The sequence below is a fragment of the Erpetoichthys calabaricus genome, chromosome 4 (assembly GCF_900747795.2).
Source record: "Erpetoichthys calabaricus chromosome 4, fErpCal1.3, whole genome shotgun sequence".
Classification (NCBI taxonomy): Eukaryota; Metazoa; Chordata; class Cladistia; order Polypteriformes; family Polypteridae; genus Erpetoichthys; species Erpetoichthys calabaricus.
In genome coordinates this window covers 106,302,973-106,326,148 of record NC_041397.2, presented here as the reverse complement: position 1 = coordinate 106,326,148, position 23,176 = coordinate 106,302,973, and the positions used below count along the sequence as shown (strand labels likewise).

Genomic DNA, 23,176 nt, shown 5'->3' with positions numbered 1-23,176 from the left:
CTATGACTGGCACAGAAAAGTTTTGTGAATATTGCAATAAATGTATTAGTTTTCATGGGTATTATTTATATAAATAAAATCTATTTGGTTTTAGTAGTGTTCCTTTTAATAGGCCAGGACTAAAAGTTTTTTGATTAATGCACAAGCCAGATGACCAACACAATCAGCCTATTTTACATCTGTATAGTTCACATATAAATACTTAATTTCTATACACTATGAAGTGGGCAGAGTATTGAAAATTACTGTGCTAAAATTAATGTTTCAAGAAAGTGATTGATTAATATGAATTTATTCATTTGTGCAGATTAGCCAATTTGTATGTGTCTATTTTTAACACCGTACTCAATCAGAGTTCATGCAGCAATGAATTAGGGTTGTTTTAGGTCAGGGATCTGTAACTTCAGTTCTGGAATACCACTGTAGCTGCATATTTTTATTCCAACCAGATTCACAAATCAATGGGTCAGGTATATGTCTAATTGATCTAAAGGTTCAGTTAGATTTCAGAAAAGTGTGCTACTGTAATAATTACATTGATCACAGATTCAGAAATTTGTGATTTTTTTTGCCATAGCTTTAAATGTTTAACCTTTTTTTTTTTTTTTTACCATTTTTTAATTCACTGTGGTATCTGGCTTCATTAAATTTGTAGAGCACTTAGCCAAGAAGAATTGAAGCTATAATTGCTGCCAAAAGAGCTTCTACATAATACTGAGTTAAGGGTTTGAAAACTTACATAAAAGAGAGATTTCAGTTTTTGTTTTTTATTAATTTACAAAGCTTTCTGAAAACATGTTTTCACCTAGCTATCATGGGTTAATTGAGTTTAACCTGATAGGCAAAAATGGCACATTTATCCTTTTAAAATTAAATCTACAACATAATAAAGTGTGTAGAAAGTGAAGTGGTCTGAATATTTTCTGAATTAACTGTAAATTCCAACCACCATATATGATATTAGTTTAAAAAAAATGGATTTTTGCTGGAGAGAGAAAATTGAACAGCAAATAAAGAAGGAAAACAGAAGAGTTGCAATACTAAATGTTATTTATCTTGTTTAAAATTTCTCCAGTCTTTGGGAGTCAGCAAAGCAGCTAACAATAGCACCACTCTTAGCTCTTGTAAAGTATCCAAATTCTTCTCTCAAAGCAGGTGGAGAAAAATCACATTGGAAAAAGATGAAGTATATAATGTCATAGTTTTTCTGCACTGACTTGTTATATTTAATAAATTAAATCTGCTTCTAAAACACGGAATATATAAGAGGATCAGTAATAAAAATTGCAGGGAAGCACGTTTACACCTTATCGGCACCACACACATTCTATGAAAACTGACACTGTATGTAAGTGCTCAGGCCGCATATAAACTGTGCAACGTGAATGCCATAGAATTGGATTGTGTTTCTTCACTGTTTCTGATTTGGGCATTTAGAGCTGGTAGTGTAAACAAAGCCTCCTGGCTTGCAGACATCTTACCTGCTCCAGCTCCATCTTGGGGAAATCTGAAGAAATCTTGCATCTGAACAAGATGGAATGTGTATTTCAATTTTTTTCTGTTCTTTTTGGCCATATAATATACAGGGATCACTACTGTGCCCCAACTCTTTATGATGTTTCCTGTGTCTCATTACAGTGGTGTAATCGGCAGAATTTCACCAGCATGACAGAGCAGGTGGACCTCGCAGCAATTGTGGCTGCCCTGACCAACAAACTGTAAGCATTGTGGGTTCTGGTAGGAAAACAACAAACCCAGCTCACCAAGGCAGAAGTCCGAAATCAGGCAAGGGCTGCCCTGAAGCAAAAGCGGGCTTTGGGACCATCCCAGGTACTGATACCATTATGAATATTTTCTTATCTTTGAACGAACAGCTACTCGTCACCATTGGCCTTTACCTGGTCATTTTGGATTGGGACTGGTCACAAAGTAATAGTGGAAAAGAGGAGTCAATGGGCCTGGTTACAGACAGCAAATTGACATCTCAGGTTGTCTCCTCACTATGTATATGGCCAGTAAAACAGTGAGATCATGTGGCCATCCAGTATGATATGGTTAAGGTTTCCGTTAATGTCTGCGGTTTTTGCCTCTGAGACATCAAGCGAGACATCATGGATCAAAACTCTGCCCTAGTGAGATCAACGTTGATTCACTTTCTGACTCTGGGAAACTCCAGCCTCCTTTAAAAGGAGAAGTGGAACAATGACTATGCCCTTAACTTTGCCAAGAATGCAGTTGTCCTTGTTAATGACAAGCTTGTTGATATTAGGTTGAATTCATCCGACCCTTGACTTTAACAGGGGCCCCAGTTCCTGAACTAGCCACACAGTCCCACAGCATGATGGAAACTCCACCAAATTTGACAGTAGGTAGTAGGTGTTTTTCTTGGAATACGGTGTTCTTCTTCCACCATGCAAAGCGCTTTTTGTTATGATCAAATAACTCAATTTTTGTCTCATCAGTCCAAAGCACTTTGTTCCAAAATGAATCTGGCTTGTCCAAATAAGCATTTGCATACAACACGCGACTCTGTTTGTGGTGTGAGTGCAGAAAGGGCTTCTTTCTCATCACCCTGCCATACAGATGTTCTTTGTGCAAAATGCGCTGAATTATAGAACGATGTACAGATACACCATCTGCAGCAAGATGTTCTCGCAGGTCTTTGGAGGTGATCTATGGGCAGTCTGTAACCATTCTCACAATCCTGCACATATGCCGCTCCTGTATTTTTCTTGGCCTGCCAGACCTGGGTTTAACAGCAACTGTGCCTGTGGCCTTCCATTTCCTGATTACATTCCTTACAGTTGAAACTGACAGTTAAACCTCTGAGATGGCTTTTTATAACCTTCCCCTAAACCATGAGACTGAACAATCTTTGTTTTCAGATCTTTTGAGAGTTGCTTTGAGGATTCCATGCTGTCACTCTTCAGAGGAGAGTCAAAGGGAAGTACAACTTGCAACTGACCACCTTAAATACCTTTTCTCATGATTGGACAGACCTGTCTCTGAAGTTCAAGGCTTGACAAGCTAATCCAAACCAATCTGGTGTTGCAAGTAATTAGTATTGAGCAGTTACATGCATTCAAATCAGCAAAATTACAAGGGTACCCAGATTTTTGCACAGCCAGTTTTTCACATTAGATTTAATTTCACACAACTAAATACTGCTTCACTAAAAATCTGTGTTTGGAAAACACTCCAGTACTCAGATGTTCCTAGGAAATGAAAGACATACCACTGTTATCTTTTTGTTGAAAGTAGAGAAAATTATTATGCAGGCTGAGAGGGGTTCCCAAACTTTTTCATATGACTGTAAGTCCCAATTTTTTTTTGGCCAGGAATCAATGTTTTGCAATTCCTGTCAGCTCTAACAGATTCCTAAAAAGGACTGTGCTCCGCTCATACCCATTCCCTTTATTGATATTCCATTTGAAAGAATCAAGGTGGATTTAGTAGACCCCCTTGAACCATTTGCCTGAGGCCATAAATACAATATACAGCACAGTTATGCGATAGATTTGATAAAATCAGACCTATTTCAATGACAAACATGGAACAATTGTAATCCGCACAGCCCGACTATACAAAAGTGGCATGACTCTCTGTGAGTTCAATCCCAGAGACAGTGTCATGGTACTTATCTCCATTTCGTGCTGGTCAATTATTTGGTGAAACAACCCAATCATCATCAACCAGCCAAACACATTTATCACGTGAATCTGTTGAAACTGTGGAGAGAAAGGGACTCCAATCCCTACTGTGGACACCCACGTTCCTTCTTTGCTCTCAAAAATTACCTTAAATTTGGTTTGGATTTGACACCCAAGCAATGACAGGAGTTCGAAGCAGCTATCCTGTCCGTCCAAAAAGTGGTGGATGAAAAACTTGGTTGGAGTTCTCTGATTGCACATAACATTGCCAATGACCCAGAAGTGATCATCATGGAATGATTATGCCGCCTCCAGAAAGCAAAGTGCATTGAAGCCGAGCTTGAGATCAAGTGAATGCTAGATCTTCGGGTAACTGAGGAAAGTTATTGTTCCTGGTCTAGCCCGATCATCTTACTCCCACAGCCAGGCAGGAGTTGCCGCATCTGCAAGGACTTCCTTCGGCTTAATCAAGTCTCCATATTTCATGCCTACCCTATGCTGCGAATAGATGAACTCCTCGAGCGGCTTAGAAAGGCTCAATACTTGACCACTCTTGGACAAGACAAAAGGGTATTGGCAAATTCCTTTATCGGAATCCATCAAAAAAAAAAAAAAAAAAAAAAACATTTAGCACCCCTTATTTACCACTGGCAGTACCAGGTTCTCCCATTTGGTTTGTACTGGGCACCTACCACTTTATCCACCAGACGTTGGAAACAGCTATGACCCCACAATTCATATAGACCTGCCTACTAGGATGACATCATCATCTATTCTGGCACATGGGGAGACCGTGTACAGCAATTTCAGACGATACTATACATACACACACATATATACAGTATATATGTCTAGAGTGTGGAAGGACCGGGAGAAGAGAGTATTTTGGGGACAGTTTCTCCCCCAGGCCGACAGAGGGCAGCCCCCTTGGTTTTCAGCAGGGGCACATGGACCTTTCCAGAGCCTTATTTGGCCACACCCGGGAATGTGTGGCCGTAAGAAGCTCGTTAGGCCCCTGGTGTCCTTCCGGCTGCCCTATAAAAGGGGCCAGTCCCCACCATTTGGGGGCTAGAGTTGGAAGAGGACAAAGCCATAGGAGGAGTGGAGGGAGAAGGACTGGCGGCAAGAAGGGACTGTGTATTGGTGTGTTGGTCCGGGTTAGGGGGGCTGTACGCGCCCTGGTGGCTCACAATAATATATATATGCATATATGTATGTATACACACACACCTGTTTTTAAAATTATAAAGACTATGACATCATACTCTAGGAATGTATGTCTCAGAACAAAGTACAATACAACCATCCACTTAAAATGAATAGGTTTATACCATCTGTTTTACCATTCAAAACAGAAATAAACTATTTTAATTTGTAAAAGTGTACAAATAGTTACTAATACTGAAAAGTTAACATAAATATTTTATAAAGAAACAGCAAGGATTAAATAAAAAGTATGATATCCTAAATATTATATCTACTTGTCAAGTAATTATACTTGTCAAGGGTATTAATTAAGTCCAAGGAAAAGATAATGAAAAATTTCAACCACAAACTTAAACAGTGAGGCTGTAATGACATAACTAAGTATAATGATATTTCCATTGTTAAGCTCAAAATTGAAAAAAAAATTGTTTTGTTTTTTTGTCTAAAGGAATCACAGAAATGCTCCTTACCTGACAACAAGTGTTGAAGAGAGTTAGAATTTTTTGTGAGAAATTCATCATTGAAATTCTCACAGCTCTTGTTTCCAAAGATTTTCTTCATTTCTTGAGATAATACTTTGTTCACGGTTTCATGGAGATTGCTGTGATCAGACACTATAATAAAAGGAAAACCATAACCAGTAGTATAAAGACATACTCCTCACTGCATGTTCCACATGGTCACAGATACACCATTAAATCCATGCTTAATTCCTTTACACACTTATTGCATTCTTGACATTTATTTCAAGCAAATCTTAATGAAGCCCTGCACCCATATAACTTTGTCTTTCTTAAGTACAAGGTGATGGAAAGCCAGAGACCATTTCAGCAAAATTCATTGCATTTCAGGATGATACTCCAAAAGAGAAAAAAAAAGTTTAGGCAACATGTAGAGAGCTTGACTTAAACTTCAAATTAAAGTGAAATCCTCTGGAGGGCATGGACAGCATGTATATGTGAGCAGACGCTGCTCAGAGTACTCCTATTCATGATCCGAGAACAATCTTGATTCAGCTACATAAGCTTTGCTGAAACTGTTCCCAGGAGGGTTTTTTTTTTTTTTAGTTCCCAGAGTATATAGAGATTTTGGAAAGAAAATCGGTATGTAGATGCTAGGGTGGAAGATTTTGAAAACAGCTTACAAATAAACGAAAGCAGGGAGAGGGTATCCTACAGATTTAATTGAAATCTGGCTTCTGGGTAATTTTGGGATGGGCATATTCCTTAGTATGTTGTTCTCTGTGGAACAAGTGCATACATTTCTGACTCCGCTTCTGCAACCAGGGAACCCACCCAGACCCACCTTGCCAGGCTTCTTAACTATCAATACTGGGAGACTGACGTGAGGAAGGCAAGAGAACATGGAAATATTTTAATTATTGGCTCTATGCTATCTCTTTCTGTGCTTCTCTTTGTAAGATTAGAAAAAAGTGACCGAAAGACATTGATATAAAAAAAGATTGCAAGTTTTCCGGCTATCTTATTAAATGCTGTATTTGGCAACACCACAAGATGGTAGCCCAAGGAGAAGCAAATTTCTTTGAAATTCCAATTGAAGTAATAACATGGTTCAACATAAATGAAGCATCTTTATGCCCTACAAGAAAATAACAAAGGAAGAAGGATCTCTTATCCCAGAGGGAAAAAATATAAATTTATTAAGGGTGTTAAATCTTTAGCAAGTGAATAGGCTATTTACTGTATATGGATGATTACAAGCAGTGTTGAAACAAAATGTGCAGCTACACCCTCTGAAGCATTATTATGACAATATTGACCTGTATATTACAGGCAGTTATCCAAGGAAAACAGACAGACCATTATAGCCCTTAAAAGAATAGATATTTCCTTCACAGAATTTGCAAAGAAAACCAGAAAACCAAGGTGCCAGCATGCACAGCTTCATAAACCATCAAAAGGAAACTTAGAAACTCTGACAGGAACATGTCTGACTAGTCCTAAAACCACAACAGAATCAGAAGACAAGTATCTGGCAGTCAACAGTTTACATGATAGGTGACTCACAGGACAACAGCTTCAAATACAGCTTAACAGTGGCTAAAGTAAGTAAGTACTCACTGACACTATGGTTTCTTTGCAATTAACTGGGCTCTCACTTATCATATAGCTATCCGAAATGTGTAGTTTAAGGGGGATGTGATATCAGTTTAAAACGTTTGGTTTGAAATACAATGTCTGTACTGCTGTATCATTTGTATGGTTTTATTTTTGAATGAACTGGAACTGCACCTATACAATTGTTTGTTTTTTACTCTTAATTATAAAAGGGTTTAAATAATTTTGCAAGGCACTGAATCTCTAAAGAATCTAGGTGAGTTCCAATCTTTTAAGATCCTAAAGTTAAACAATATATCCAAATCAAACACTAATGCATTGATTGATTGCAGTTGCATTATTCCTTTACAAGTGTCCTGTTTATCATTGTTGGTCAATTTTAGCAGAATGTATCATAATAAAGTAACTTCATTGAACAACTATAGTGCCATCAGCAAAACTGTTTAATTCTGATTAATTCTATTGAATTTCTTTCAACTAAACTCTCATACAGTCTAAAAATATACTTTAGATTTAAACACCAACCAAGTGATAAACATTCAAAATATAAGTATCTCCATTTCTCCCAGTAATGCAATACTTTCAGTTCACTATCTAATAAATTTCATCCGCCTATCTCCATATAAATAAATATTCAGTTCACCCCGAGAAAGATAAAAAGTCCAATAGAAATACTATTTCAAGATATATTGATATTCATAGAATCTCAAACATGAACTTATAGACTAATAAGAAATATACAGATCAGCTGACAATATAACTACACATTATTTAGGTAAAGCTTCAAACAGGTAATTATGACTGAGTGAATGCTGGAGCTGTAGTGGGTAAGAGTACAATTATTCAACAGTTTAAGAAAGCTTTTGACAAAGACATCTTTAATTATACCTCTAAAATAATACATGAAGATAACAACCCTTCAATTTCAGATAGAACTACACAAATCTGCACAATTACACTTAGTATAATGATCCAGTGGTACTGAATCAGAAACTGTTTTCCCTTTTATATTTGATATCTAAAACAAAATTACCTTCTTCCAAATCCCTACATAATTCCATCTAGTATGTTGAAAATTTACATGCAGCAGCATATAAAATATTAATATAATTTTTTACTGACTGCATGGGAGTATGTGGAACATTTTTCAAAGTAAGCTGCCACTGTAAGATAAATATTTAAACAGCATATTCTCTTTGTGTGTCTCTGCTTGGCTCTATGGATACTGGCTGAAACCAATCGAAGATGCAATATTTTAGCTTATCTATGTACCATTTTCTTTCACTAAAATCCAAATTATAAACACTTTTTAATAGCATTTAGCTAAAACAACCTCAAAATACACAGTTTACATTAAAAGAAGCTAATACAGATTTATGAAACTGCATGCATTGATGGACTGTTAATCATTTGGTAGCTTTGTTTTTGGTAGCGCCAACTGCGATATTTTGGTAAAGATTCCAATTCATTTTTCTTTAATTTTTCTATAGATTGGGGTTCCCAGGCTTTACATTTGAGTCAAGGTAACATAAATACACCCATTTTAAGAAACTGAATTATATAATTTTCTGACATATAAAAGGATTACCAAAATGGGATAATTGTTTATAAATATTTTAACATAAGGCATGACACAATATAAACAACTAAACTACATAGAAAAAGCTGTTCTTTGTTTGTTTAGAGATTTTCAGAGTCTTGATTTTACAAAACCTTTCCATTTATTATGTGAACGGGGGTTAAACTATTAGTTTGTCTCAAGAATCTTTCGTTTCTAAATTAATTATACAACCTTGTAAAAGCTCTACATTTGCCTGACAGTTACTCCTGAGATAGTTACATGATAACAATTAACCTTTAGAAAGCAGGTCTTTAGTTGTTGGTTCACTAGCTACTTAAAATTCTAATCTATTTTAACATTTTCTAAATGATTTTACACATTGCATTTAAAGTTGGTGTTGCACAGCTATGTTCATTCAATAAATGAAAAAAGATCATCTAATATTAGATTAGACGCACATACACACACACAGCATACATACACACACATATATGTATATACACACATGTATAATACAGTACCTGCCAAATAATACAAAGAGTACACGACACATGTTTTGCCCTAATTGGGACTCGTCAGGTGAAGATGAGAGGACGTGGTGGATGTTTGCAGAATGGCTGACCAACCACAATCATTACCTGGTATGTAACCATCCAAATAACCAGACTGTGATTCAGACAAGCAAGTGAACCAGCCACTTTGGCGAAATGTCAGAGGCTTCACCATAGGCACGGACATCCATGGTTCAAACCCCAAAAGGGGATGCAAACGTGCATACACCTGACGAGCTCCAATTAGGTTGAAACACATGTTGTGTACTCTTTGTATTATTGTATTTGGAAGGCACTGTATCATATATCTATGATCCGATTCTTGCAACTGAGAGAACTAATAAATTTATAATAATGTATAGCACTCTGGGCTTTGAAATAAAAGTGCACATTATAAGAATAAACTGAATTTATATTTGTTCAATGTATAGTTACCTTCCTGGCATAGATAGTAAAAATTACACCTATACCGTGACTACGCTGCGTAAGTAGCGCTGTCTTTTGTGGTGAACTCAGTAAAGCACTTCAGGGAGAAATCCTTAATGAAAAGCATTTCTTTCAAATAACTCGTGTAATTGGGCAATATTTTAAGAATGGGCAAGGCTAAATCCATTGCTTAATTCAAACAATTTTTTAAAACGATTAAAGAGCTGCAAGTTATTCTTAGGAGGTAGTGACTATTAAGTATTTTAACAGTTTCTATGTCATGCAAGGACTGCATGCCATTCAGGATATTTGGTCACATATGTACAGCAGTGCTCAGTGCCATAATTACTTACCAGTTTTAAAGAACCTAATTAAACATTCATGCAACCACGAGTTTTCAGAATCAATGGCAAAGGCTCTTTTGACAGACTGGAGCATCAAGAGAAATCTTCCTGCAAGGAAATCAAATGAAAGACAAGAGGCCTGCTTAACAAACTTAAATCAGCAGCACCTCGAGATAAAACAGAACCATAAATTAAATCTGCTATATAAAACACATACAATTGCATCAAACTGATTTCAATTATTACATTTAGGAATAAATCACAATGAAAGATAATGAACCATTAATATTATTATACTCTGCAAACAAATAAATACCGTCAACTGTTCACATATTTCTAGAATTACAAGTACAGGTGGGTTGTTTTATTTTCACATGGAGACACAGCATTAAAAAATTGCAACAACAACACTGTAGTTCAGTCCATTGCCGCTGGTGGGAAGTGCCACAGACACTACAAAATGATTTTATCATGATATTTGTATGGAAAACCATTTGTGTTAAATTAAATACATACAGTAAAAATGCAAATATGAAATAGTCACATGAAAAAGTGCGGTGATACACATAAATTGTTAACTTGTGAGAAAAAAAATGCACAATCAAAAAAGTCAACTAATAATTATGAAATCCAATTTCATCTTTGTTTCATAATTTATTTCAAAAATGCTGTTACATTAACATTATTTATTGCGAGTTTTATTTCGTAGTGGTCTTATATCTTAAGACTGTTTCAATTTAATAATGGGACATTTGCAAATGTCACGTTTCCCAATGGCTTTTTTAATGACAGCACTATTTATTTTGGAATGACTCTTTCCATAATGGTTTTGTCACCTGTCACTCAAGACTAATGGGTTGGGTCAAACAAGCAACAACACATGGATTCCTATCAAATAACAGCAATAATTTTAAAGTAGTATTTAGGATGGAAAAGGGAGAAAAGTCAATTTTTCAACTTTGAGAGCAGCCATTCAATGGTAAGGTATGTCTTTGCCACAGCCTCACTAGCAGCCTGTTACTAAAACCAAAAGGAAAAATGTTCAACCTGTGGATCAAGATTAACATGTAACCAAACCATCATGAAAATGTTTGCTATTTTTTTTTTTTTTTTAAATATTTTGCAAAAATATAAATAACGTGACTCAATTCTGCAATATACTTCAATTTATCATTCACATTTTTACTGACTAAAGTTAAAATTGAAATCATTTCAACTCTAAGCAAAAACTACTGTATGTCCTTGATAACAAAGAGTTTTATAAACAAGAGGACATCATTCAGTCTATTATGCTCGTTTGGGCAGTGGTAGACCAATATGTTGATTGTTTTGTTATTAGAAACCACAGTATATAGTGCTAAATCTCATACACAGTAAAGTCTTTTTTATTTAGTTTCTACCTAGCTATGTAGCTGTGTTATGACCCATTGAAATGTCAATGTGTGTGAGGCACAATTGTTACACGGTTTATGGGCATTATTAACTCTTTTTTTAGATAAGAAGAGGCTCAATCAGACTTCTTCTGTTTTGAGAAAAGTTATGATTATTGCTCAAATTATTCAAGGACAATTTCCATATATGAATCTGTGTTCTTTGCCTTAGAGCATATAAACAAGCAGGATGCAGCACTTTGTTTAGACTAGGTATTATGAGCAAGAGGTCTCCTTGCATTTGTGAAATAAAGTTACTCATATAACATTCTCAAACCTGCCACTTCACAGTCCAGCATTCTGGATTTGAATCCTATCTCCCACACCCCCAAACACTGTCTGTGTGTAGTTTGTATGTTATTCCTGTGTCTGCAGACACACCTGTTCAGTTACCTGCCAATTCCAAATTGGCCCTCTGTAAATTTAACAGTGTGTGCATACATAGGTCCTGTGATTTACTTGGTCCCTAACCAGCCTAGTGTTGCCCAGATAGACTCCAACCACCCTGACCCTGACTTGTATTAAGCAGGTCTGAGAATGTTATGCTACATTTTGCTTATGAATGAAAGTGCACTTATTTTATTGTAAAAGCAGCATGTTAGTTGGCAACTTGCATAATCTAGCTCACATTTGTAAATTCAAACATTTTATATATACTGTATTCAAACAACATTCTAGTTTCAATTACTGATTGACAGCTCTACTACAAACAGAGCTCACTCATAAGGTCTAAGCCAGAAAAAGAACATAATTTTACATCAAAACAAGTGAATATTTGCACACAGGGATGAGACTTACATTCTTTGAAGGTGCTCAAGCAAAGAGAAATCAATTCATTTTCTAAAACCATATATTCATTAAAGGATGTTGGGAGACATAGCCTATCATTGCAGCATCATGCTTAAGGCAGGAACTCTCTCAGGGCAAGATGCCAGAAGATGGACATGCGCACGCACACACACACACACACACACACACAAACATACTTGCTACATCATTTGGGATAAAGCTACCTATAGAAATCCACATTACACACAAGGAGAATGAACTACTATATTTCCACATGGACAGTGACCAGACCAGGATTCAAACTCAGCAGCAACACTAACAACTGTGGCACTGTGTGATCAAAAAATGATAACCTACTTAAAGCAATTCAAGATTTCAGGGCAAAAAAAAACATATATCATTAAAAACAAGCAACTGGTCAAAATTTAAAGCATAGTAAAGAACTGCATTAAATGATTTACAAAAAAGCAGTAAAAAATAAAAGATAATTCAACACAAAGTCATATGAGAAAAATGATCTTACCTTTTCTAAAGTATATTTCAAAAGCCAGAAGATGTGTTTCTATACAATCAGTTACAAGATTCTTTAATGGCATTAGAAATTTGATAGCTTCTTCTAATGGATTTTCCACCTGCATTTAATAGACAATAGATTTATAAAGTTTTAGATTAATCAAATATTTCAATCTTTATAGACTTGTAGTAACTCTACTTTGAAGGTAGCTCAGATTGTTAAGGTGTACAAACTGGATTTGGTCACTCTTAAATGTGCAACCACTTAGTTCATGTGTTGCAGCTATCTCACTGACTCCACGGTCTTTATAAAGGATGGATTAAATAATAATGTGCACAGAGCAGTGATACACTAGGCAACTTACACATTTAAATCTGGTGAAAGAAACTCCTAAATGACCAAAAAATGAAAGGAATTATTGGCATTATGACATAAGCATGATGCTCTAAAGTAAAGAAACCTCACAAGAAAAAATAAAGTTAAACCAGTACAATTAGTAAACAAAACCATCAGAATACAATGATCAGCATTTTGATCAGTATTTACTGTCTCCTAACCTTAGCATTAGGTTTTGCTTACTTTTTTCACACTTATGGCAGGATCTCAAAACTCTGCTGAATAACACATTGTTAACAAAATCAAAAGCTTCTAACTACAATAAACCCCTGATATCATAAAGGTTTAGTATATTATTATGGAGTATTACTACACAGTTCAGAATATTGGAGTACAAATGAAAACACTACAAAGTGTATGTTAACATTCAAGACACAAAAAAGGTGTGATCATCTGTCCTACTTGCTCAGTTAATAGAGGATATAAAGAATTAAATTCTCATAAATCCTTTGTCTTAGCTGAAAGATGAACCATGTAAGAAACAAAGCTGCCGGTTAATATTGCTTTCATCTTTAATTTACTGTTTGCTATGTTGCAAGTGGTAACGAATAATTATGAAGTCACCGTAATTCACTCTCCATATAGTTTTACATACATATACATATGATATATATGGAATATTGACATCTGGCGCCGCCGAGAGTGGCAGCCTTTTCAGCAGCTCCGTGTATGACTGTATATATATGTGTATTTTTCTACTTTTATTTTTCTATTTTTATTTATTGATCACTCCTACCACTTTATTTTATGTGGATTCGTTCCCTGGACACACTTACTTTTACAACATGGGCATGGATTTTTACACGCCGAGACTCGCCTATTCAAGTACTCAACTTCGGGCGCTGAGAACAAATGCCAGTGCCGGTGTGGTTCCATATTTACCCGACGAGGTAAGAAGGCGGTATCGTGGCAGCAGAGCCGGCACTAAGCTTAAAATGAAGCAGCTTGCGAGAAAGTGGCGTTTTAAGCCTTCGGTGCCTTCTGTTATTCTGGGGAATGTGAACTCAATCTCAAATAAGATCGACGAACTGGCTGCGCTGGTGAAAAATGTCAGAACTTACAGAGAATGCAGTTTGTTGTGTTTCTGCGAAACGTGGCTAACTAACACCATCCCAGATGCTAATGTGGAGCTACCCGGGTTTAGCACCGTTAGAGCGGACAGAGACGCAAGTACCTGTGGGAAGCACAAAGGAGGAGGACTCGCTCTCTATATTAATACACGGTGGTGTAACTCTGGACATGTTAAAGTCAAAATCTCCACTTGCTGCAGGGACATCGAACTGTTGGCCATAAGTCTGCGTCCCTATTACTTGCCCAGAGAGTTTGGACACGTCATTATTGTCATCGTGTATATTCCTCCTCGGGCGGACGTGGAGATAGCAAGTGACATCATCCATTCTGCTGTTGCTAAGTTACAAACGCAGCACCCCGAGGCACTTGTGCTAATCGCTGGAGACTTTAACCATGTGACGCTGGACAAAACATTACCTGCATTCTCCCAGTATGTGGACTGTAACACCCGGGGAAATAAGACTATTGATTTACTGTATGCAAACGTTAAAGACGCATACAGTGCCACCCCGCTGCCTGCGCTTGGGAAAGGAGATCATAACCTGGTTCTGCTTCAGCCTCACTACAAACCAAAAGTGAGAGTCCTACCTGTAACCAAACGATCATTCAGGAAGTGGACCCCGGAGGCTGAGAATACTCTGAGACAATGTTTTGGAACTACAGACTGGGATATCCTGCAGGGATCACATAGTGAGAACATTGAGGAGGTTGTTGACTGCACTACTGACTACATCAACTTCTGTATGGACACTTAAGTTCCAGTAAGAACAGTACGCTGCTATGCTAACAACAAGCCATGGATTACAAGTGACATCAAGGGCCTTTTGAACCAGAAGAAAAGGGCCTTTAAAGACGGTGATCAGCATGAGCTCAAGCGCGTGCAGAAGGAACTCCGAGTCCAGCTCAGGGCGGCGAAGGAGCAGTACAGGAGAAAGCTGGAGCAGAAGTTGCAGAACAACAGCATGAAGGAAGTGTGGGATGGGATGAAGATCATCACTGGCTGCAGCTCGAAGCAGGGTGCCACCATCGAGAGAGGCATGAAGAGAGCAAACGAAATGAACATCTTCTTTAACAGGTTTGACCACCCTAACCCACTCTCACCTCGGATTACTGCACTCTCTACACATCCTTCTGCTGATACCAACATAGGAGAGACATCCCCACCCACAATTACAGCAGCGCAAGTGAGCAGAGAGCTGAGGAAACTTCGTGCCAGCAAAGCAGCAGGTCCAGATGGAGTATTGCCACGACTGCTGAAGGTCTGTGCATCAGAGCTGGGGGGTCCTCTACAGCACATCTTCAACCTGAGCCTGGAACAGGGGAAAGTCCCGAGGCTTTGGAAAACATCTTGCATCACCCCAGTCCCAAAGGTATCACATCCTGGTGAGCTGAATGACTTCCGGCCTGTCGCTCTAACATCACATGTGATGAAGACCATGGAGCGGCTGCTGCTTCACCACCTGAGGCCACAGGTCCAACACGCCCTCGACCCTCTGCAGTTCGCATACCAGGAGAAGGTGGGAGGGGAAGATGCCATCATCTATATGCTACATCGATCCCTCTCCCACTTGGACAGAGGCAGTGGTGCTGTAAGAATTATGTTTCTAGACTTCTCTAGCGCCTTCAACACCATCCAACCTCTGCTCCTTAGGGACAAGCTGACAGAGATGGGAGTAGAGTCATACCTGGTGGCATGGATCGTGGACTATCTTACAAACAGACCTCAGTATGTGCGTCTCGGGAATTGCAGATCTGACATTGTGGTCAGCAACACAGGAGCGCCGCAGGGGACTGTACTTTCTCCGGTCCTATTCAGCCTATATACATCGGACTTCCAATATAACTCAGAGTCCTGCCACGTGCAAAAGTTTGCTGACGACACTGCTATCGTGGGCTACATCAGGAGTGGGCAGGAGGAGGAGTATAGAAACCTCATCAAAGACTTTGTTAAATGGTGCGACTTAAACCACCTACAACTGAACACCAGCAAAACCAAGGAACTGGTGGTGGATTTTAGGAGACCCAGGCCCCTCATGGACCCCGTGATCATCAGAGGTGACTGTGTGCAGAGGGTGCAGACCTATAAATACCTAGGAGTGCAGCTGGACGATAAATTAGACTGGACTGCCAATACTGATTCTCTGTGCAAGAAAGGACAGAGCCGCCTGTACTTCCTTAGAAGACTGGCATCCTTCAACATCTGCAGTAAGATGCTGCAGATGTTCTATCAGATGGTTGTGGCGAGTGCCCTCTTCTACGCAGTGGTGTGCTGGGGAGGCAGCATTAAGAAGGATGCCTCACGCCTGGACAAACTGGTGAGGAAGGCAGGCTCTATTGTTGGCATAGAGCTGGACGGTCTGACATCCGTAGCAGAGCAACGGGCAATCAGCAGGCTCCTATCAATTATGGAGAATCCACTACATCCATTAAACAGTGTCATCTCCAGACAGAGGAGCAGTTTCAGTGACAGACTGCTGTCACTGTCCTGCTCCACTGACAGACTGAGAAGATCATTCCTCCCCCAAACTATGCGACTCTTCAATTCCACCAGAGGGGGTAAACGTTGAACATTATTCAAGTTATTGTCTGTTTTTTTTATCTGCATTTTTTTTTTTTTTTATTACTCTTTAATATTTTTGCTGCTGGAATATGTGAATTTCCCCCTGGGATTAATAAAGTATCTATCTATCTATCTATCTATCTATCTATCTATCTATCTATCTATCTATCTATCTATCTATCTATCTATCTATCTATCTATCTATCTATCTATCTATCTATCTATCTACTCTCCCCATTTGTCCTTTAAGAATACCCTAGGACAGCAAAAGAGGATGACTGTGAGCTATGCAGAATGCAAAGGGCCTGGCCCTTTAAGGAAAGCACGGAAAAAATGGGCCATGCAGACATGAGGCCACCATAGGAAGTTGTGGAAGAAAATAAGACTTTCTGGGGGCATCCATTGGCCCAGGAAAACAAGTTTGGTAGGATGCTCTGGAGGTGAGAGAGGAGAAGACTAGACTGAGTGTATTATTACATCGTATTACGCCCTTATTTTATGATAAATACACCCATTATTTTTGGACAAATATTTTTCTTTTGAACATTTTATTCTGGGTAGAGGCGGTACTCTGCTTGTTTCAGAAATAAACATATAAATTGAGGCTAGACAGGATAAATATCGAAAAAGCAGCAGCAGGAAGACAATAAGCAAGTATACTTTTACAACTGTTTGAATTCATACAACAAAATTCTCTAATGGGCTATAAGCTACAGAGCTCACATCTAGCTGGAAACATAACCATATTTAATTGCAGCATTAAAATAAAAAATATAAAAAAAAAAGTTATAAAATAGTCACCATGCCTTACAAGCACAAAACACTGGACAGAAACAAGATACAGCACAGGTAAGCAGAAGCTGACTCAAATTCACAAACAAGACACCCTGACTACTGCTGTGCTGTGGGTAACCTACTACTTTCAAATTCAAAGTGAAAATAGACTTTTCTTTCAATATCATTCTACTCCCTGTGTTTACATTAACTGCTTGCAAATTACAATTAAACAAGAAATAATAAAAAGCTAAGCTTTTTTTCCTCTAGTGTGGAACTCCTTTTGCCACTGTTAGATATATGTGATAGAGCTTGACTTCAGCAGATACTAAACAACAACATTTATTTATAAAGATCACCATCTCACGAAATATGCATCCCTTAAAAGATGCAGTCAGTACATACTGATATACTTGTTTCAAATATGCAATCAAAATAATAACATGCTGCTTTGCTGTCACACTGGTGCTTTGGTTACTAATGATGGATCTATTCATGTTTTATAGATAGCTCAGAATTGCCAAATTTAAAGTACAGTTAGGTCCATAAATATTTGGACAGAGACAAATTTTTTCTAATTTTGGTTCTGTACATTACCACAATGAATTTTAAATGAAACAACTCAGATGCAGCTGAAGTGCAGACTTTCAGCTTTAATGTCAGTGGGGTGAACAAAACAATTGCATAAAAATGTGAGGCAACTAAAGCATTTTTTTTTAAACACAATCCCTTCATTTCAGGGGCTCAAAAGTAATTGGACAAATTAAATAACTGAAAATAAAATGTTCATTTCTAATAATTGATTGAAAACCCTTTGCTGGCAATGATAGCCTGAAGTCTTGAACTCATGGACATCACCAGATGCTGGGTTTCCTCCTTTTTAATGCTCTGCCAGGCCTTTACTGCAGCGGCTTTCAGTTGCTGTTTGTTTGTGGGTCTTTCTGTCTGAAGTTTAGTCTTCAACAAGTGAAATGCATGCTCAATTGGGTTACGATCAGGTGACTGACTTGGCCATTCAAGAATTTTCCACTTCTTTGCTTTAATAAACTCCTGGGTTGCTTTGGCTGTATGTTTTGGGTCATTGTCCATCTGTATCACGAAACGCCGCCCAATCAATTTGACTGCATTTAGCTGGATTTGAGCAGACAGCATGTCTCTGAACACCTCAGAATTCATTCGGCTGCTTCTATCCTGTGTCACATCATCAATAAACACTAGTGTCCCAGTGCCACTGGCAGCCATGCACGCCCAAGCCATCACACTGCCTCCACCGTGTTTTACAGATGATGTGTTATGCTTTGGATAATGAGCTGTTCTACGCCTTCTCCATACTTTTTTCTTGCCATCATTCTGATAGAGGTTTATCTTGGTTTCATCTGTCCAAAGAATGGTTTTCCAGAGCTGTGCTGGCTTTTTTAGATGTTCTTTAGCAAAGTCCAATTTAGCCTTTCTATTCTTGAGGCTTATGAGTGGCTTGCACCTTGCAGTGCACCCTCTGTATTTACTTTCATGCAGTCTTCTCGTTATGGTAGACTTGGATATCGATATGCCTACCCCCTGGAGAGTGTTGTTCACTTGGTTGGCTGTTGTGAAGGGGTTTCTCTTCACCATGGAAATGATTCTGCGATCATACACCACTGTTGTCTTCCGTGGATGTCCAGGTCTTTTTGCGTTGCTGAGTTCACCAGTGCTTGCTTTCTTTCTCAGGATGTACCAAACTGCAGATTTTTGCCACTCGTAATATTGTAGCAATTTCTCGGATGGGTTTTTTCTGTTTTCACAGCTTAAGGATGGCTTCTTTCACCTGTATGGAGTGCTCCTTTGATCGCATGTTGTCTGTTCACAGCAAAATCTTCCACATGCAAGCACCACACCTCAAATCAACTCCAGGCCTTTTATCTGCTTAATTGATAATGACATAATGACGGACTTACCCACACCTGCCCATGAAATAGCCTTTCAGTCAATTGTCCAATTACTTTTGAGCCCCTGAAATGAAGGGATTGTGTTAAAAAAATGCTTTAGTTGCCTCACATTTTTATGCAATCGTTTTTTTCACCCCGCTGAATTAAAGCTGAAAGTCTGCATTTCAACTGCATCAGAGTTGTTTCATTTAAAATTCTTTGTGGTAATGTACAGAACCAAAATTAGAAAAAAGTTGTCTCTGTCCAAATATTTATGGACATACCTGTATGTCAGTTATTTTTTTTAACTCAATTTGTGTAGCAGATTAAATGCACAAAACCTGTTGGCTAAAGACTGGTATTTCCTGCTACTTGCTAAGGAGAAAACCCAAGAGGAAAAACATAATGCATCTGTTAAAACTGTTCTATAAAATTATAGTTTTTTTAGAAACCAGTCTTGATGTGGTCCAAGAATTCCTTCTTAAATTTCAGCAAGACCATATTAACTGCAGTAGTGAAACACTTCATGGATATTCAGATAAGTTTAGATTTTAAATTCTCCTTCTAAATTATTAGGCTATAAATGATTTTAACCCTCCATTTTACAGAAAGTTTTAGTGTCTAAGCTCATGGGCACATTTTGCTATCTCAAGATTTAGGCCTTATTTAAATTCCACGAATAAATAGTAGTGCAACTTCCCAATATTAAAGTAGTAAAGTAAACTGTTTTTATTTTACTGTTACTAAGTCTTTTTCAATTCTCTGTCATTTCTCACTATCAAAGGTGACACTTGGCCTACACCTTGGAGTAAATGAATTGTCAAATATGACTATGTATTTTCAGATATCTTCTATTCAAATTTTCATTGTTTGCCTAAATTATTATTAGAATGTACCCTGACCTACAGCAGGACAGTTGAAATATAAACTTGAAACCATCCTGAATATGATATATATATATATATATATATATATATATATATATATATATATATATATATATATATATATATATATAGAGAGAGAGAGAGAGAGAGAGAGAGAGAGATAGATAGATAGATAGATAGATAGATAGATAAACACAAAATATACACTCATATTTATAACCTATGTTGAACTTCTTTTTTGATATTATATTTGTAATTTCCAAGTGACATGCTGGGCTCATAAGTGGAAGTGTGCTTAAAAAGGACAAACTGAACAGAACTGAATATTAGACCATAATGGTTTTGATTAGTATGATTTGAACATAGTCAGTCTTTCTTTAATGTTTGCTATTTGCTTTAAGAGCCACAATATTTATTTATTTCATTTTTGGATAGTCAGTCTTTCTTTAATGTTTGCTATTTGCTTTAAGAGCCACAATATTTATTTATTTCATTTTTGGTAAATGCATAGATGTTACATTATAGTACTGATGTGGTTATTACTTCCATCTTAGTAGAATCAAAGTTAATATGCTTATTTGAATGTACATTATTATCCTTAACTGGTTTCTTTGGACTAAACAGTTGTTAACTTTTTTTCATGTTCTGTTAATAACTAAAAATTATCTGATGTATCCACAGCCAATGAAAGTGCACTAAAAAGCAATGGATGTGATAGATGTTTATGTGAAATTAATGCATAATTGACTTATTTTGTAGCTGTGAATTAAGACATACAGATTTTTACTAATTTTTCAATCTCTGTATTAAACATATATTACATGTTTCCTTTTGCAATTGTATAAAAAATATTTTCTGATCTGTAGTTATTGGTTTATTATTTTACATTATTTTTTACATTCATTTTGTGTATGGTTTGTAAGTGAAATTAATGCATAATTGATTTCTTTTGTAGCTGTGAATAAAGACATACAGCTTTTAATAAATTTTTCAATCTCCTTATTAAAACATACATGCTTCCTTTTGCAATTGTATGAAAAATATTTTCTGATCTATAGTTATTTGCTTATTGTTTTACATTATTTTTTACATTTATTTTGTGTTTTCAGAACATTAATGACATTTAAGTAGTAAATTAAGTTGTTTTTACAACTATTTGTTCATGACTGTGTACCGTATTTTACATAATGTTTACAAATGATATGTTTTACTAAAGGTGATTGCTTAAATTTCAACATCTACTATTTGAATCCCCCTAGACAACTAATGACTTTTTTTTTTTTTTTTGCTGTTATTAAAATTCTGAAATTGACAAAATCGACATAAGGATTTTCCTGTTTTGTTTACTAGGCTATAATAGTTTTATATTTCATCCATCCATTTTCCAACCCGCTGAATCTGAACACAGGGTCACGGGGGTCTGCTGGAGCCAATCCCAGCCAACACAGGGCACAAGGCAGGATCCAATCCCGGGCAGGGTGCCAGCCCACTGCAGGACATACAAACACACCCACGCACCAAGCACACACTAGGGCCAATTTAGAATCGCCAATCCACCTAACCTGCATGTCTTTGGAGTGTGGGAGCGCCCGGAGGAAACCCACGCAGACACGGGGAGAACATGCAAACTCCACGCAGGGAGGACCCGGGAAGCGAACCCAGGTCCCCAGATCTCCCAACTGCGAGGCAGCAGCGCTACCCACTGCGCCACCGTGCCGCCCTAGTTTTATATTTGTTTTAGAATATTTTTGTGAATCTGCTACTCACTTACACACTCATGAATGACTATGTTGCACATTTTAAGAAAAACTAATTAAAATCATGATACCATGATAAATAAAATAGAAGTTGGGAAAGTATAATACCATTTTTTATGTTTGATCTTATGTTATTCTCAAAACTTTACCATTCTTTTATTTCAGTTAGGCAAAAGAGGAATATTTCTAAGTGTCAGCATCTCAAAACATTTATATTTTAAAAACATAATGATAATGTTTACCCTTTCCAGTTTCTCTGGGACAAGCTCCTCTTTAGGACCACTGGTCTCTTCTTCCTCCTCATCTCTCTTTTTTTTCAGGTATTTCTGTTGTCTCTCCCGTTCTGCATGTTTTCGTTCTTCCTCTAATTTTGCTTTCTTCTGAGCACGTCTTTGCTTACTCAACATCTTCTTCAGTTCCTTAGCAGACATGTTTCCTGAAAATTTACAAATATTAGTTTCCATGAGAATAAGAAACAGTATTACTTTATTAAAACATTCATAAATACCCTGTGCATTTTTTACTGTACATTCACACAAATATATTTTTTAATGTTTTTACAAACAATTCTCATAAATGCATTTGAGCCTGCCATCTTAATAGCTGCAATAAATAGTCAAGAGATGATAGAAAATATTTTCATAATAACATGTTTTTAGATTTCAAACATATTCAAACAGGAAAACTAATTAACATAAACATAAATACAAGTGTCAGTTTATAATAATGACCATGCAATTAACCAAAAATAATAGTTCTAGCTTTGCCTGAAACCAAAAAGTAAAATGTTTACAGTTCATATTGTAGAATAACACATAGTCTGCCCATTATACTTTCAGGACTGGAGAAAAATGCACTCCAGGCAACTCTGTTCATTATGCTTATTTTAGGAGAGTTGACCTCAAAATGGTTATACATAAATAAGATGGCCACTAAATGGCAGCTGGAACATCTTCAACAAATCACAAGCAAATGTGTCTGTAGATTTTTTTTAAACAACTAAAAAAATGTTATTTACATTTTGTCTCTGAATCCTTGACTTTTGTTAAAATTACTGCACAATTTTAATTGTTTTCAGACATATTTAAAATAGGAGGTACATTAGTCTACTCAGTGAAGTGGTGCTCTAAGAAAACAAATATGAAAACAGCAGCTTCTTGTATGTGGGACTGAAACAAGTTGGTTCTGTTTTTAAAATGATTTTCTGCTTTACTTTTGATAGGAGGAAAATTAGTTTCAGTTTAAATAAAATGTTACACTTACACTTCCAAATTCCAG

The 23,176-nt window shown here is 37.0% G+C and overlaps 1 protein-coding gene across 1 annotated transcript in view; it reads right to left on the bottom strand.

The window, feature by feature from the left end:
- LOC114650173 (N-alpha-acetyltransferase 16, NatA auxiliary subunit-like) overlaps positions 1–23,176 on the bottom strand; it is a 130,646-nt gene that overhangs the window by 4,119 nt on the left and 103,351 nt on the right. The window contains exons 15-18 of the mRNA XM_051925770.1: positions 22,141–22,334; positions 12,559–12,667; positions 9,826–9,924; positions 5,327–5,470 (exon numbers count right to left, since the gene is read on the bottom strand). Of these exons, the coding sequence (XP_051781730.1) occupies positions 5,327–5,470; positions 9,826–9,924; positions 12,559–12,667; positions 22,141–22,334 (546 nt within the window). The remainder of the gene's footprint in view (positions 1–5,326; positions 5,471–9,825; positions 9,925–12,558; positions 12,668–22,140; positions 22,335–23,176) is intronic.